Source organism: Brassica oleracea, chromosome C3, assembly GCF_000695525.1.
Source record: "Brassica oleracea var. oleracea cultivar TO1000 chromosome C3, BOL, whole genome shotgun sequence".
Classification (NCBI taxonomy): domain Eukaryota; kingdom Viridiplantae; phylum Streptophyta; class Magnoliopsida; order Brassicales; family Brassicaceae; genus Brassica; species Brassica oleracea.
Window position 1 is genome coordinate 26,590,773 of NC_027750.1, and position 18,102 is coordinate 26,608,874.

The window sequence follows — 18,102 nt, forward strand, 5'->3', positions numbered from 1 at the left end:
AAAGGAATTTGATGTTTGATCAATGAGAATAAATGAGCTTTTGTCTTGGAAAAGAATTTGCTTAGAATTGGTATCTAGACTTAGGATAATGTGTTGATTGAAACCTTGTCATTTTAGATTAAATCTTAGTCATCTGAAATCAAAATCCTATGACCATGATTCTTTCTTTATCCATTTGATTGAAATTTGTTAGTTAGTTGTGTTAGAACCTTGTTAGTTTAATCAAACCACTTTAGTGAACTGAATGCACTTAGATTAAGTTTGAACCTGAATTCTTTTTGATTCAAAACTATTAGAAATGAATTGACATCTTAATTACTATAATGATTTGATTATTGGACCCTTGAAAAGTACATTTCAACATACCAAACCCAAACCATATTATCTATTTCGGTTCGGTTTGGTTTTACCATATTGAACAGCCGTAGTTGAGATGGATAATTTTTGGCCAAGAAGGAAAATAATAAATGATCATTATGGGTCAAGTTTTTAGCTAAGAAAAAAAAAATGATGGAGAACAATTGGTATATTGGCTAAAATCTTGAATCATCTATAATAATATAAGGGGTTCTGGATACAATTTTCGTTGGGAAGAGTCAGCTTTACTAAATAGAATTAATTTAATATGATCTGTTTTATGAAAATATTAATACACTACCTAATCATTTATTTTTTAAAAATAATACATTAACTAATTTTTCTACCATTTCAATTCTTTTTTTTTCTTGCATTTATTGATTGAACCATTTATCTATTTTTCTGACAAAAAGAGACTAAAACAAAAAAAAAATCATATAAGATATAATTTGTGGTTCTAGAAAATATTACGTTAACAAATTGTGAGATGCATTTTCTGTCGTAATTTTCAGGATATTTTTTTGTTGGAATACATCATATATGCGGCATCATAATATAAATACACAGTTACACATTAATGAATTAAAATGAAAAATATAAATGATGTATTGTTTTGTATATACAAAAAGTTAAGTTATTAAAATAGTAGCATTTATTAATTAACATTTAGACCAAAAATAAAATAGTAGCATATATCTAGTTGTGTTTTAATGAAATTTAATTTAAATTTCTAGCTGGACAACATTCTACCAGATAGTAGTGTTTTTTTAATGGTGTATTTTTCTAGAAAAAAATATTAGAAAATGAATATTCATCTTCAGTAAAATTTAGACTGTAATACCTTTCTAGGTTCTCTTTACTCAAAAGAAGTATCCAAATATATAAGCGTAAAAAAAATGAGTTCAAAAAAAAAAATATATATATATAAGCGTAAAACATCTTCCCTAAGTTCACACGAGAAGAAAGTAACGCAGAATTGAATAGGTCAGAAGGTATTATTTCGCCCCAAGTTACTTACTCACGTTATCCAAGCTGTCCTTATAGTACATAACACTTATTACTTCCATGACTCAAAAACTTCTCTTCCCGTGGCAACGCGTTTCCACTAAAGACGAGGTGATGTTTAAGTCATGGGTCAATTTTGATGGTGACATTATTATATTTTTTTGAGAAAAGGGTTATGGTGATATTATTGTCAGACTAAATCAAATAAACCTCATTTATTTAAGAACCTATACACATACCCTTTGAGGGAATGAGATGAGATAAGCGAATACTATACACAAATGTAGTGTTTGACCCTTGGGATGAGTTCTTTTGTGTACTGAGCTAGCTACTCTAAGCCGGATGTGTATTTGATATTGAGTTTAAGATAAAAAAAGATTAACGACAACAGCAGGCACATTCAATATTCATACGATTACGAAGCCCATAAGGAGTTTTAAATGATCTGTCTCTCTCAAACAACTAAAGACAAGAACAAAAGGCTCTTCTTTAGCCCTCGGGCGAGTTCTCAGGTGTCGCTGCTGCTGCTGCTTTTACACTAACGGGTTTACTCTTTTTATGTTCTTCGATAACTTCTCTGAACTTTTCCACAATGGCTGGGTCCTTGAACTTGAGAGCAAACGTAGATAAGCCACTCTTGGATTCCCTTACACTATTCACACAAGCAAATGTGATGCTTTTCTTGTCCACGCTCGCCAGTTTCATCTCCGGGTATAGACTTGCGTTTAAGATCAACCTGTAGTTTCCTTTTGATCTCATTAATAGCCTTGCTTTTCTGCTATCGGTTGTCGATACGTTTAGCTTGACTTCTCCTTTCCCACGCTCTTTCCATCCCCCTTCAAGGTATTCGAACAATACTGAATCAGCTGCTGTGAAGGCTGCTCTCTCGTTCTCTTCTCCTGTTTCCACTGAAACCTCTTCCTTTGATGGGAAGATGGTAGTAGTTCCAGCGCTCTCTGTACCGAAGACAGAAGAGGATGGCTGTTCAGTCAGAGACCCGGAACCGAAGGAGAAGAAGCCTGTACTTGCGAACCCTGTGAATGCGTTTTTGCCAGTTGAATGCTGCTCGAATGAGGTAAAGGCTCCACTGTTATCAGTGCCTTCTTTCTCAGTCTGATCACCAGCTGAATCCTTGTCAACACCACAGTCACTCCCCTCATCATCTTTAGCCTTTTGAGTCTCTATTGTTGTTTTTGTTCCATCTTCAGCTGTCTCTCCACCATCAACTGCTTCACTCTTGTCAGCACCACAGTCACTACCCTTATCAGTGTTGCTGTTGCCATTGTCATCTTTAGCCTCTTCAGTAATAACAGTTCCACTCTTGCAGCCAACACCTCTGACGATTCTTCTGGTAGCCAACGCCTCCTCACTTGCAGTCTTGAAGGTACCACTCTCAAGAGCAGTAGAGTCTTGATCATCATCATCAAGACCAGGGTTGTCACGTGACAGCTCCTTCAAAGCACCTCTCTTTTTCGAAGGTGGCTGCTGAGCATTTTCTGAGTCCCCCATTAAAGCTAGAGCACCTACAACACCGTGCGCGAGAGATTTAACCATTTAAGATTATAATATCCACACAATCATTGGTAAGAACAACAAATAAACAAGAACCAATCGAATTCATATAATAATATCCTGAAGAAATCTCAGTTCCAATCCTCAACTAAACTAATGATCAGAACAGCGAGGCGTGGCAGTAAAGGGAATACAAGATCAGGTTCCGAAAACGAGATCAGCGAGAAAGCCAAGATCCCGAGAAGACTTACCGACAATCCAACAAGTAGCAGAGAAACCCTGATGCTGCCTAGAGAGCACTGGGAAGGAGAAAGAAGAGAGGCGAATCTTATATTAGCATATTAAATACAAGCCGCATTTACAACAGTGACTGTTGTATGACGGCGACACGTGTTCTTCCTGATATGATAATAAATCCATTTTTAATCTCTTTCTTTTTTCTTCTATTTATTTTTCCAAATAATTTATAAAATATAAGATTAATTTGCTCCCTAACCAACTTTGATATGATTCTGACGTTATTAGGTGATATAGCATTTTTTCAGTATGGTTTATATTATGTTAGATTATTAAACATGGTTTATTTAAAAATAGGAGGTGTTATTGATTTATGTATTTTAATTGATTTAGAGATGCATAATTTTTTTTTTAAAAAATATTGTTTATTTTTAGTTTTCCCGTCCAAATTCCCTAAAATGTGAGATTTTTCAATCAATTTTACTATTTTGATAGCTTACATGCACTACGATGTGTTCATTACATCCTTTCACTGCAATTCATAGCAAAAACTATAAGGTCTCCAATGAATTATATTTATATATGCACGAGCAATTTGTAAAACACATGAGCTGTGAAAATCTAAAAGCAGATTTTTGTAGAAACAAAAGATAAACTCTCTATTGTATAATTTTATTATATAATGATCATTATAAACCACCTGGGAGCAGAGCCGGCCCTGGGCCCAAGCTAAAGAAGCATGGGCTTCCGGCCGCCAAATAATAATAATATAACCGGCCACAAATTCCAATAAGTGTGTCTTTAGTGGAGTGGTTCAATAGCCACAGTTCATTAACTCCGAACCAGAGTTCAAATCCCCCTATCTACATTATTTTATTTTCGGCCACTTTTTCTTTTTGGGCTTCTAGCCTTAAAAATTCTAGGCCCGGCTCTGCCTGGGAGCCCTAAGAACACAAAAGAAAACCACACATCTTCCACCAAGAACTGATTCCCCTGCTCCTTATCCAAAAATGGATCCAAGTACTCTTACTGGCTACTGATGTGGCGTAAGCACTGCAAAAAAAAAAAAAACACAAATTCAAAACGATTAGTTCACACTAACTGCAAAATGATTTAAATTTTGAGAGAGACAAGTCTCCAGATCCTAGCCACAAACAATGCAGAGATGTAACAAAAGTTATAACTCATATAACAACCTATCCCATCTCATGCAAAGAAACAAGGGATGATGATATGTTAGAACCGGGCAACTTTTATTTGCTGTGTGAGTTTCAGTGAATCACTCAGAAAAAAATCTATATAATATTCTTTTCATTTTTCAACATTGATCCTGGACTGACTTGCTTTATTAGGCTGACTGGTTGTCTTTACTATTCGTACCCCACTCTTCCTCACCCTCACTTCTATTAACAAGTACAGCACTACCATCTGTAGAGTCTTCATCAACAACTCCCTCTTCTTGATTCATTTCCTCTTCTTCATTCTCTTCCTCTTCACCTCCTTCATTCTCTACATGACCATTTTCTTCTTCTACCTGCACAGTGTAAAAAAATACAACTAAACGTCGAGTCCTGCTTAGCAAATGATTCAGACGAACCATTTTTTTAAGAAATACAGCTCCCAAAAGAACTTACCTCGTGATCTCCGTCTCCATTTTCAAGTGGTTCCACTGCTTCAACTTGCAGGTTTCTGAAGGCTTCCACGAGGGTAATGAAAGGTTGATCGGCCCGGGTTGCATAATTTTCTGCAGCAGCATAAACTCCCCTGTCGATAAGCAAGAATCAGTTTCTTGGTTTGACCAAACCAATGATACTCTGGGTATGAGCTATCAACACTAACAACCATCTCCATGTGTAAAAAACACGTGAAATAGTGAGCGGCTACCTATTCAGAACAATCGTATATATAACATAATGACCATTAGCTAAAAAGATATGCTAGGAGTTACCTCGCCTCTACAGCATTCGCTTCAACAGAAAGAGCAACTTGCCAATCCTCAAAAAGATTTGGGTACTCTTCAGGATCAGCCAAAGACTCTGCTGCTTTCGAATTAACCTGTTGACAAGTCAAAGGTAACTTAAACCATATTATATTTTCTCTCATTCACCAAAATTCATAGAAGAAAGATGAGTAACCAACCTTGCTTAGATCTTTCCTCCAAAGAGCTACTATCTCTGAAACTTTGCTTGGAAGATAAGAACGTGCCATCAGAGCAGCTTCTGGTATCCGATTGCTGGAGAAAAAACGAAGAAAATCTTGTCATCGAGATAACACAAAGCATATATGGATTTGATTTTTATAAACCGCCATTTGAGCGCTAATGAAATACCTCTCCACCAATAACTGCAGACAATCTTCCAATTTACCCAGCATGAATAAGCAAAGAAAGGCGACATTGTTCTTTCCCTGCTCCTTAGCAAGGGATGCAAGCTTTGACATCCCTTCAGCATCTCCCAAAGAAGAATATAGTAGTAGCAAACCACTCAAATCCATAGCGTACTTCATGCAATCCTCGGCCAGTTGGAGCTATCATGATAGAGTACCAAAGATGAATCCATGACGATTAGAAGATAACTTATGGCATCGTAAAATCGAAAAATAGCAATGTAGTAAAATCGACCGATATAGCATCTGCACATGGAGTCAGTTCCTACGAAACATTAAGACAGAATATTCTAGAGAAGATATACCTTCCCAGAAGACATGGCTAACTCTCCTAACTGCTTCCATTTAGACTCACTCTGCACTTCTTCAGCGATTTCCTACAAGCATGGAAAACATGGATAAGAAACAAAATGCAATTAACAAAAAAGTCAAATTACATCTTAAGCATTCAATCATCATACACATATAATATTTACCTTGGCAATTTGAAGCCTACCCAATTGTATGGCCAGCTCAAACCTGTAGTCAGGATCTGTCGCAACTTCTAAAGCATCTTCAATCATTCCCCGAGACTCCAAGAAATGAGCAACACTAACAATTTGAAGCATTTCCAGAGCAAATTAAGAGAGATGTACACAAAATCATGAAATACCAATAGAAGAGGGAAATATAATACCAAGTTGAGTGAATCCTCATAAACATCTCAAAGAAACCAAAATAACAATATTCTTAGTAAGCTGAATAACAAAGACCATTGGAAATCTAAAAATGACATCACGTAGGACATAGGACGCAGTAGGAGATGAGTTGCGGTACATATTGAATATGTAAATGTTGAAATTTAGACTAAAATAACTTATAACGTACTTGTTATGCTGCTCTTTAGGAATTGTAGGTAAAATTTCATTGGCTTTGTCCAAATCACCCCGCATCACAAGAGTCTTGTATTCAATCAGGCTAAGCAGCAGGGTATATCCTATGACACTGCATTCCCAAGAAAGGTGAAATACGTCAGCATATTTTGAATGAGCTATTAAACATGAGCTATTAAACAGTCTGAAATAAAAAGACAGAAAAAAGGAACGTACTTGAATTCTTTGTCTACCAAGTAGACCCGACTTTGGTTGGCAATATAGCCTAACAAATACATTGGACGGTCCAAATGATACATTGTGGTTACCTGTCATAAGTATATTACCGGCTAAGATATAGTGTAACTCATAAAGATGATTAAATCTTTGAAGATATCAAAATACACGAAAAGTACCTCGCCTCCAACACAATAGTTAAGCTTCGAAGAAGAGTTGTTGTAAATGAAGCAGTCCCCGACCCATATACCTGTCCTAACACGTTCATCATTCTCATGGAGAACCTCAAAAGCATCCTCAACACCTTCTTCATCAGTTTGTCTTCCACTAGCAAAATGGGAGGAAACCAAGTCACGCTACAACAGAGAGGAACACCAGAGTAAGCATTAGGAAAATCCACGAAAGTGGAAATGCAAAAATATATTCCTGAAAATTTTGAGGTTGAGCGAGACCCTCACATTGAACTTCAGGATGTAGAACGACGTATCACTAGCAATGGCAACTAAATCACCACTTTCTGCCCAATAAAGATTCTGCAGATTTTTCATGGGAGCACTAAAGAGTTAGAAAAGATACAAATGGAGACAACTTCCAAGTGAGAAAATAAAATGTAAAATAAGAATAGGAAAAAACTGATGAAAGTTAAATTCCACAACAGATGCAAGTTCAGTGGTTGAATACCTTTACTGTGACATCAATTCGCTGAATCAGCCTACATTCAGCCCAATCATAAAAGCAGATGAAATCATTTGAACACATTGCTAACAAGGATCCTCCAAAAATCTTCTCAGCTGAGAAAGTAGGCCGAATACTCTTCCTTTCCTGAAAATACCAGTGATGTGTTGTGAGCCTTCTGACTGAACTAACTCATATAGAATAAGATGCACTTTATGGAAATTTCAAACGGATACAAGATGCAAATCCTATTACTATCCGAAACCCTAGATCGTTACACAATGTATCTAGGGATCTCTTAACGATCTCATCACGGCCGCCTTGAAGAAATCATAAGGTTCAACAAGTCTCACAACAACAAAATGTATACAAATCCAGAAAAATGTATCTTTAACCTAGATGCCCACTGTAACAAAATGTATTGGAAATGCCATAGTGAGAATAGCAGACCTGGAAATTTTTATTGAATATCTTTATCTTTGACGAGCTCTCTCGAACTGCACATTCCCCCTCGGATGACCAAACAAATTCCAGTCCAGAACCGAAAGACCTATTTCTCCAAGCCAAAGCTGTGTAGATTATGTACTCTCCATCCCCGCAGACTACGACAAACCTCCCGTTTGGGTTATGCTTCAAGCTCTGGGAGTTAGAATGAATAGCAATTTATGAGATACAAAAGATGATTATTCTAAACCACGCTCTTGGGACTTCGTGTTACCCACTTCATTTCAAATAATAAATGGTTTCAACGAGTGATTAAAGCAATCATATTTAGCAGAAGCACGACTCTAGTGATACCAAAAACTTCAAAATGTTATCCCAATAGCTCCTATAATAATTCAGCACAACAGGGCAAGATTCACACGGTGATGTATAGTAACACTCACTTGTGGATAAAGATCACAGGTCCCCAGATCTTTAACAGCCAAGGGAAGTCTTTCTCCATCAGTAACCTAGGTAAAGAGACGGTTAAAATCATCAGACAATACACATAAACAGCTTAGTCGCGCAGGTTCAGCCACGCTATATTAAAGTAATTATAGTTAGAAGTTATACCTCGTAACTGGCACCAATACTTTTGATGTTTGCAGTTTGGATTTCATTATGCTTAGCCCATATAATTTTTCCGCTACTGTCCATGCTAGCCACAGGAATTTCTCGTCCAAGTTTGACCATGATGGTTCCTTCATCGTATCCAATCACAACCCTGTAAAATGCAAGCACACTCGTTAGATGGTCGTGAATGCTCAGTTGAATACAGCGTTAACACTGATCCCACAATAGCTCTTAACTCTTCAAATAGTCAATTTCAGAAGAAAGTTAACAACAAAATGGCAGACACAAAGATTCTTCTTAAGAGAGAAAATCTACCCCTCGAAAGCAAATCTACATAGAGGAAGCAAGAGTCCAAATCCTTACCTACGCGAACTTTTTATGTAACCAATGGCCCAGACTCTCTCGAGAGCATAATTCAATGTGTTCTCTAGCCTGAAAAGATAAAAGTAGTAATAACAAATCAAAAGAAAATGAGTACGAGAAAGAACCTCATGTACCAAAGGCGTAGTTGAATGTTTAGATACCCCTCAAAAGCATCAGCATTGTTACAGAAAGGTTTTAGATAAAAACACCTGTAAGTCGTGGCGTGCCAAATACGAACAGTGCCATCCTCAGAACCTGTGAGTATTATTGGAAGCTCTGGATGGAAACATACTGCAGATACATTGTGGGTATGCCCTTCTAGCGTCTGGACACAACTTTTAGTTTGATAGTCCCATACCTGATTCCAGAAACACTAGTAAATGATCTGCGAATACATATGCTCTCAGGCTAACAAATCACATATATAACTGGAAACAGACCTTAGCAGTATGATCGTCAGAGCCAGTAATTAAATAGGGCTTATCACCCCCTGTGAAATAATCTACGCAGTTGACTCCTTTCTGATGAGCATCCAGTGTAAAATTTGGGTCTGGGGAGCCAAGATTCCATATCTGAAAATGAACAAGCACGAAAAAAAACCGTCTGAGCAAACACTTTTTACAGCACCTATTGCTAAATAAGCCATAAATCTAAGCTTGGGAGCATTTTTCATACCTTTATGGAACGGTCAAGCGATGCACTGGCAAAAGTGTTGGTGTCTTTTGGATTAAATACCACTTGCATCACATAGTGAGAATGTCCCTCAAAGATCTGAGTACAGGCCCAACCATTTTCCCAGTCCCAGAGCTTTATGAGCATATCATCAGAAGATGACAGCACATATGGAAGGGTCGGATGGACAGCAACACACCTAATGTAATCGGAATGAGCCTCAAACACTTTAACCTTGTCCATTGTGTTGTAGTTGTATACACGGATGTACATATCATCCGCTCCTGCCACAACCCATTGCTTGCGTGGGATAAACTTGGCCGACCTAACTGCAAAGTCATATATAAAATTCATCAACAGAAACCAAGTACACAAGGCCATAGACAGCAAGTACAAAAAAGAGATGCTCGGCAAATTATCATACCTGGCAATTCGGTCACCTCGAAGGATTTTGTTATCGTCTGAGAGGACAATCATATTAGATTCAGATTAGAAGGAACTCCATCAAATCATAAAAACTACTAATATACTTCTACTTTACGTTTTGGTCATCCCATGTAATAGGCTGTTCAGTACTTCAGTGTAGAATACAAGCAGAAACAGATAGAGAGAAACAAAATTCAAAAGTATTCACCCACCTGAGTCTGGTAGTTCCAGATACACACGGTTCCAGAATACAAACTTGCTAGAATCCTGTAACACCAACCACCACCATGAGAATAAATTGACATTCCATCACCACATCCAAAATACAAAAAACATGTAACAAAGCTGCAAGTAAGCAAAATCAAAAATGAAAACTACTCACCATGGCTCTGTAGGATGCAGATCCACAGATTTCACTCGCTCTGATCGTTGAGCAAATTTTTTCTGATGCAAAGCAAATCATCGCCACAGCAATCACAGATAAGAACGTTAGTAAACTGTTCCTAATTACTATCCTTCATGGAAAGAAGAAGAAGAAGAACAACAATTACCTTGATATCGAGTCTGAGCGGCTGTTGAAAAAAAAAAAAAACGAATCGTCAGTACAAATCTTGCGCTATAGATAGCGTTAGAAGCCACAAACACCAGATCCATATTCAATCTCATAAACCAAAATGCGAGACACTATACTCGATTTCGTGGAAAAACTACAACGACGAATCCGGATAGTTTCGGATTCCACGATCGCACTGAGATTACGCATAGCTACGGATGAAATGCAAATGCAGGAAACTAGATCGCATCGCAAGCAAGCACAGTTGAGATCTGGGAGAGATGAAATAGAAATCAATGGGAGATTTGAGTTTTCTCACCATCTTTGCAGGTTAAGCAGAGCAGAAGATCTGCTCGTCGGATCTCGTATCGCGCTCAAATCTGCAGACTGGCGAGTGACGAAAGACGTTAGGCTCGGCGTTTGGAGGGATTGCAGAGAAGCGGATGCGGAGGGGATGTATCAAATACGGCGGTGATCAATATCTCATTTATAAACATTAAACACATTGAAGTCACCTCTGCAATCAAATTGTGACACATCATTTAAATTAAAGAAAAAAACAAATTAATAAGCAACAAAAGATCAAGGAAGAGATTTTTGTATGTTATTTTCTATATAAAATTTGTCAATTACTACATTTCAGATAAAAACTCGAAATTAAAACACAACTAGAAGGAAAATAATTTACAAATGAAGAGTTTGATTAGAATGATGTATATTTTGTTGTAGAAATAATAATGTACATGATTATTTTTTTGTTATAGCTGCAAATATTTTTGTTGTAAGATTTTTGGTTGTAAGTCTGAAAATAATAATTAATCATTTGTCTATTTTTCTAAATCCAAGATATGTGTTTTATGTATTTTGCTTTCTAGAGCCAAAAAAAAAAAAATTGGTAGGTTTGAGAAAAATCCGATTTTGGTTAGTATATCGTATGAATCATCATTGTTCATGTGTTTAACTTTGATCAATTTGTTGTGATATTAGACAGTTCAAGTTAGGATGATTACTTTTTGTTTGTTTCATCGTTGAATACTACTCTTCTTCTTTGTCGGCAATATATTGTATTAGATGCAAAGATATGTTACAAAGTGTTCTAAGATACACCATATCTTAAAATTTGTTTCCTTAACATAATAGCAAGATCGTCAACTTCAGAAACCATGATTCGGAGAACCTTTTTTTTAACTGTAACACAAGAAGGCTCGGAGGATAATGCATTATTGTCCTGGATGCTGATTGGCTCCAACCAAATAGCATTTTTCTTCTAGAAAGGTATTAACCTCACTGAAGAGGACCCAATTGTCACCAACAAACACAACTTCATCAGAAACGAGTCTATTACTTCTTTGACAACTTCAACTTCCAAAGATCAATATTTGTACTTGCTTTAATGACTTGTAGTCCTTCCTATATGGTGCACATCCTATGCCTGCTCGGTCTTTTGGTGAAGACCATGATGCATCTACAATATATACAGTCGTACTTGTTTTTAATCCTAAGCAGAATTACCGTTGATATTTGTATATTGAATTTGATGTCGCTCCTCCCATGTTTTGGTTTTATCTCAATCCCATAGTTTTCGATTGATAATAGAGTTATTTATCACTTGTGAGATGAATTCTCTATGATTTGGGAAGATAATATACTCCTTATTTTCCAAATTTGCCATTTAGTAAACAAGGCCAAGTCATCAATCAAAGGCGACTGAGGAGGAAGTAACTGATAGTAACCAGCTCAAATATTGAGAATAATCACCCTACTTGGTTGGTTTTCGTGTGGTGCCAGTTCCACACTTATTTCGCAATCCATTGGAATAGTAGATGATTGAGTGATTCAAGTGCTTCCCCACATAGCTGACGATCACTGGCGGAGCCAGAAATTTTTTTACCGGAAATTTTTTTTCAAATAATATTTAGTATTAAATAAATTATTTATATAAATAAATAAATATTTATTATTAAATAAAGTGATAAACAGCTAGTATTTTTAAATAAATATTTTTATTATTTATATGATTTAACATATAACTTAAATATTTTTAATAAAAAATGTATATGGTATTTGTAAAAAAAAAATAACCTAATCATGGCTCATGAGGAAGTAATAAAAACCTAATTATCTCATCAAAATAGTTAACCAATGAAAAATATATAAAAGAGTTATTGAACAACCAAAGATAACAAACCTCTTTAAATTAAATACAAAAATGCATTGAATATTTTGTCATGGATATCAGTGTACATGCAAAATAGGAAAGTACCAATTATTTATTACAAGTGATAAATATGAGATTAAAAAAAACTGAAATGGTGAGATGTGAGGCTTGAGCGAAGGTTTGGTGGGGGCAGGAAGAAAATTTCAACGGGACCAAGACAAAGTGATCTAGTGAAACTTTGGTTAATTACGTAACGATTTGGATAAATATTTTGTTTTATCTGGTGCAGCTGCCTCCCTCTCCACTAGCGTAGCTCCGCAAGTGCTGACGATGATGATGATTATAACTTAACATCCCCTTTTGAGTTTTTAATCTGTTACGTGTCAAGCTATTATAAACAACTCTCGACATTAGCAACGGATTCTGTCTTGACAATTGTTCGAGGTGGGAGAAATCGAGAAGTATATTCCACTCATCTCGATTTTCTAAAAGTATATTCCACGGTAATTAAATAAGTATCACGATTGCAAATTATGTTGGAACTAAATTTTTATAAGTCTAACGAGCCGAGTTAAAAATCGAATAAATGTGAATATAATTTTTATAAGCTTAATGTGATGTGTAAAAATATGTTTGTTATGAACTAATATGACTATTTGATTTATGGGAAAAAGATAAATCTTACAAAGTTACTCTCAAATAATTATGGAAGGTTTCCAATATTATTTAAAAGAAATGTAAAGAATTGTAGAATATTTCCTATAATTTATTTGGATAAATGCAAAATTGCGTTGAAATACTTCTCAATTAATTATGTTATGTTTCTATAATAATTATAGAATACTTATATTCAAGAATATTTTTTTACTTTTTCACAAGATTATGTCTTGCTAATCAAGTAACTCATACCCATATAAATAGACATCTAGTCTTTTCATTATGAACACACAGGAAAAAAGCAAACACAAAAGCTTCCAAAAAATAATCTCTCTTAGTTTTCTAGTTTTCTAGTTTTAAATTAAGTGTCTCGAGAGTATTCATAGTAGTTACAGTTCGTCAGATTATGTTTCTGGTATTGCGAAACAGTCTTGTCACGGTTGTATCATGGGATTCATAGATCGCATTCAAACTGTCACAAAATACGGGAGATTTATTGAGTTAAGAAAAGAGATCAAATCTCGACTCCGTGAATTCGTCTATTTCCTTAATGATTTTTTAAACGTTTTCTATCTTCATCTTATCGTTTATATCGATTTCCGTTTCATGATTTTCAATCAGGATTTTCGCAGTCCTAAAATCTTAACTCAATAAATCCGCTTTTTGCTTATCGCTTAAATCGGATTGAATATTGCAAACAATATTTCTAAGAAAACGATTTTGTAAAACGTTTTTTAAATCGATCTGAAACGATTTGCAAACCCTCTTTATTTATTCTGCAAAACGTTTTGATCTATTACACGAATCATATAAGAAAATGATTTACGCGACAGTCTCTGACAGGTTCGCGATCTCGTTTTTCTAGATATAAAAACGAAATATTTTTATAGCGTTTAAGAATGTCTTTAAGATGAGTTCTGCGAACGACTATTAAACGTTTAAGAACACCTTACGCGATTCTGAAAACGTTTATTGTGCCTTAAAAGTTTTAATCGAGTTACAAAATTTAAACTCGTAAGATAAGTCTTGTAAAAAATGAATAAATCTTAGAAAACTGAGTTCATAAGACTTTTAAATAAATCTTAGAAGATTGAGTCCATAATATATTTGAAAAAATCTTAGAAAATTGAGTTCATAATATTTTCGAATAAATTTTAGAAGATTGAGTCCAAATAACTATTATGGATAAATCCAAAAGATTGCATTCATATAGATAAATCAATATAAACAGATTGTGTCTAAATGATTATAAATTTTTGAATAAATCTAAATCTTAAAGATTAAAGATTGCGTTCAAATAATCATGAAATATCTAGTTATACAAACATGTCCAATGAGACGACAACCCTGATTGGGAATGGTCATCCATTTGGATTGTCTTCATGTGAAGATTTGTATATGCTTAGTACAGCTACTATACAAGTTTATATGGAGTTGAATACTTTCATGGAACTTTGAGTAAAGCTACAACAAGGCTGGCGAATGTTGTAGCAATATTGGTTTACATAGAGACAATATGAAATCTCAAACCAATTTGACAAATGGAATATTTATATATGTGAAGTGTAGTTTTGGGTCAAAGTTCCATAACATAATGGAATATTTATATATGTGACAACTTAAATGTGAATAAATGTGTTCTTAAGAGAATTAACATTATTCCTCATAAGAATTGCTCCTTATTCATAGAATCCAATAAAGTTGCGGAACAAAAGTATGAATGCAAGCATGCATAATCATGATTTATCTCATGAAATGTGGGGGGAGGGTTGCTTACCACATTCAAACATTGGAAAAAGCCTATATAATTTGAAAAGGTAATGTACATTCATGCACATATCTCAAAGTGTGGGGGTGCTTAGCAAAAGTTGAAAAACTAGCTCCCATAAAATGTCAAAATTAGACCTAAAAACTGTGATCTCAAATCAGCTGACGACCTTATGGATATATACCAAAGATTCAATATGAGATTAAGTTTTAAAATCATCGAAGGGAATGGGTTTATTGCCTATTACTAAGAAGATGTTTGATGGAAATCCCACCAACGCGATTGGAGATCCCAAGAGGTCGGTTCAAAGGGACAAATAAGTTAAACATAATCTGATTAAAGCACTGAAAATTACTCAGATCCCAAGATGATAACAGTACTCCCGTAAGTATAAGGTTAAACATTGGCTTTTAATGAGATAATACCATGGCCTTCATATACATGTACATGAAGTATAACATGGTACTTTCTGTGTATAAGATAAGTGCTTGTGGTAATCACCTAATGAGTGTGAAATGAGACCGTTTCTAGGAGGATGAATTTCAGACTATACTCTCCAAGTTCACTCATGACTAACAGGCAAGTTCATGGCCAAAATGAACACAATAGAGAACTTCACTCTACGAGAAAAAACAGCTGTGTTGTATCTGTTGACTCGGTTTACACAAAACTTCAGGTTGTTCAAGAAATCATATTCACCTCCTGAAATGTAGATCCGACATGTATTAATAATGAGTGGTTCAAGGCTGGAATACGCTACTACCTCATATACAATTTGTTTTTCGCTTATACTCTCGAAAAGTCTGTATGTCTAGTCTGGTGTTAAGTCTAGCTAGTAGAGTCTGTCATGTCTGCATATTCTACCGAGTCTGCATATGTCTAGAATAATTTCTATTCATGTGGGGGATTGTTGAAATTAATTTTTTATAAGCCTAACAGACTGAGTAAAAAAATGAATAAATGTGAATAGAATTTTTATAAGCTTAATGGGATGTGTAAAAATCTGTTTATTATGAAGTAATATGGGTATTTGAATTATGGAAAAAGGATTAATCTTACAAAATTACTCTCAAATAATTATGGAATGTTTCCAATATTATATAAGAGAAATGTAAATATTGCGTTCAAATAGTTGTAGAATATTTCCTATAATGTGTTTGGATAAATGCAAAGTTGCATCCAAATAATAATGAAATACTTCTCAATTAATTATGTTATGTTTCTATAATAATTATGGAATACTTCTACTCAGAATATTCTTTTACTTTTTCACAAGATTATCAGATTATGTCTTGGTGATCAAGTAACTCATACTCATATAAATAGACATCTAGTCTCTTCATTCTAAACAAACAGATAAAAGCAAACACCAAAGCTTCCAGCAAATAATCTCTCTTAGTTTTCTAGTTTTAAAGTAAGTGTCTTGAAAGCATTCGTAGTAGTTACAGTTCGTTTGATTATGTTTCGGGTGTTGCGAAACAGTTTTGTCACGGTTGTATCATGGGATTCATAGATCGCATTCAAACTGTCACACAATACGAGTGATTTATTGAGTTAAGGAAAGAGATAAATCTCGACTCCATGAATTCGTCTATTTCCTTAACGATTTTTTAAACGTTTTCTATCTTCATTTATCGTTTATATCGATTTCTGTTTCGTGATTTTCAATCAGGATTTTCGCGGTCCTATCAATTAAGCAAAAGAACCCGAGAGAAGTGTGCACTTTCTGCAGCTTATATCGTTTTCGTGTATATACCATCATTAGTTAGTTAATCAATTCTACAACATTTTCATACTCTTCTTTTTTATCATGTGCTTTTCTTTATTGAAATGGAATTATAATTGGCATATTACCCTAACTTAATCATAGGTAATCGAGTTTAAGAACAAACAAAATTTAGAAAAAGTGAGACAAAAATTGACGTCCGTAAAAAGTTTTTGGTGAATTTATCATTAGACCTTAGTGCTCGAACTGGTGGTTGAAATTTTGAAAAACAGGTCGGATTAAACTTCAGTTTTTTTAATTAGTTTATGTTGAATCTGAGGAATACCTAGCGTCAGGATTATGTATCCCATATGAATTATTTGAAATAATCATAATTTTCAAATAACAACTGATAATTACGTGTGTCAAAAAGAATATATCATGATTAGACCATGATGTTGAATATATACTTGAATTACTTGTTGTACAGTTTCTTTTTCCACTTCTACTTGTTGCATATATCACTCGGCGCATCACACATCAAGTCCCAAAAGAGATTTGTTGTTTGGATGCTTGTTGTCCCATTATGTTAGACTTTTCCTGGCTCTTCTTCTTCATATTAATGCAAGTTTGCTAAATAAACCCATCGTAGTTATAATATTCAAATACTATAGGGTTTACAATAATGATGTCTAATGTATGCTTTCTTTTGATGGGACCTTGCTTGCACTGGCCGTCAAAGGAGAGAAATTAGCCAGGTCAAAACTAGTGACAAAATAAAATTAGGTCAAAATTAAGATCGAGATGATTGAAGCAGGTACGAGAGGGAAGAAAGGTCGAAAAAGAGAATGAAACTGGTATATTCTCAAGAATATGCCTGTCCACTTATAAATTTTTGTAAATCAAAATAACATTAACCAATCAAAAGTCAAAACTAACAACTCGGACATTCCATTGTTTTACAAAAGAGCTATCTACCATTGGATATATCAATGGACTAATAATGTACAAGTTATCTTCGCATATGTTCAAGATCTCGCTTTTGAATTTAAAGGCTACCAAAAGTGGGATGTGCCTAAGGGTGGACACTAACAAGCTCACGAATCTAATGCGTTCACTGTGGCTGTAGCAGTACAGACTGGACGCTCGCAGCAAACTATATTTCATCACCATTTAACATTTGTTGTTAACGGTTAGTTTATAAAGTAAATGGTTATAAAATGTGAAATGTGCATAGCATGCTTGTTATCTCATTTTATCGTGGAATGCTTGTTATTCAGCATCTTCACTCAACATATGTTATTAATTGCTTCAATTTTTTTTTTCTTGTTATAAATGGAAGATTTTAGCCAGCAAAAGTGTAAAACCCACTAGTTATTAGAGTAGCAAATATTTTTATCATAGTTAATACGTCTATGACTAAACATAATTGAAATGGTAGAGAAACCCAAATTTTCATCTTGATCCTTAGAGTGAAAATCAATT

At 34.8% G+C, this 18,102-nt stretch overlaps 2 protein-coding genes across 4 annotated transcripts; both read right to left on the minus strand.

Moving 5' to 3' along the window:
- Nucleotides 1–1,709: 1,709 nt before the first annotated feature.
- Nucleotides 1,710–3,239, minus strand: LOC106328458 (nuclear pore complex protein NUP50B-like). The gene is made up of 2 exons (XM_013766901.1): nucleotides 3,126–3,239; nucleotides 1,710–2,885 (listed from the first exon to the last, which is right to left on the minus strand). Exon 2 carries the CDS (start codon nucleotides 2,869–2,871, stop codon nucleotides 1,852–1,854), a length of 1,020 nt encoding a protein of 339 aa, XP_013622355.1. The 5' UTR covers nucleotides 2,872–2,885; nucleotides 3,126–3,239; the 3' UTR covers nucleotides 1,710–1,851.
- Nucleotides 3,240–3,665: 426 nt separating this feature from the next.
- LOC106335473 (coatomer subunit beta'-3) lies at nucleotides 3,666–10,858 on the minus strand. 3 transcript variants are annotated; one of them, XM_013774002.1, is made up of 25 exons: nucleotides 10,649–10,858; nucleotides 10,328–10,348; nucleotides 10,159–10,220; nucleotides 9,989–10,043; nucleotides 9,775–9,811; nucleotides 9,354–9,679; nucleotides 9,119–9,250; nucleotides 8,888–9,036; nucleotides 8,679–8,747; nucleotides 8,316–8,466; nucleotides 8,147–8,212; nucleotides 7,710–7,898; nucleotides 7,266–7,406; nucleotides 7,043–7,117; nucleotides 6,764–6,940; nucleotides 6,585–6,676; nucleotides 6,364–6,480; nucleotides 5,973–6,087; nucleotides 5,802–5,873; nucleotides 5,441–5,637; nucleotides 5,251–5,344; nucleotides 5,060–5,166; nucleotides 4,746–4,875; nucleotides 4,537–4,645; nucleotides 3,666–4,164 (listed from the first exon to the last, which is right to left on the minus strand). In XM_013774002.1, exons 1-25 carry the CDS (start codon nucleotides 10,649–10,651, stop codon nucleotides 4,145–4,147), a joined length of 2,706 nt encoding a protein of 901 aa, XP_013629456.1. In that variant the 5' UTR covers nucleotides 10,652–10,858; the 3' UTR covers nucleotides 3,666–4,144. The 3 variants fall into 3 exon arrangements, with proteins under 3 accessions (XP_013629456.1, XP_013629455.1, XP_013629453.1); XM_013774001.1 differs by having other exon boundaries at nucleotides 4,492–4,645; XM_013773999.1 differs by having other exon boundaries at nucleotides 4,452–4,645.
- Between the last annotated feature and the right edge of the window lie 7,244 nt (nucleotides 10,859–18,102).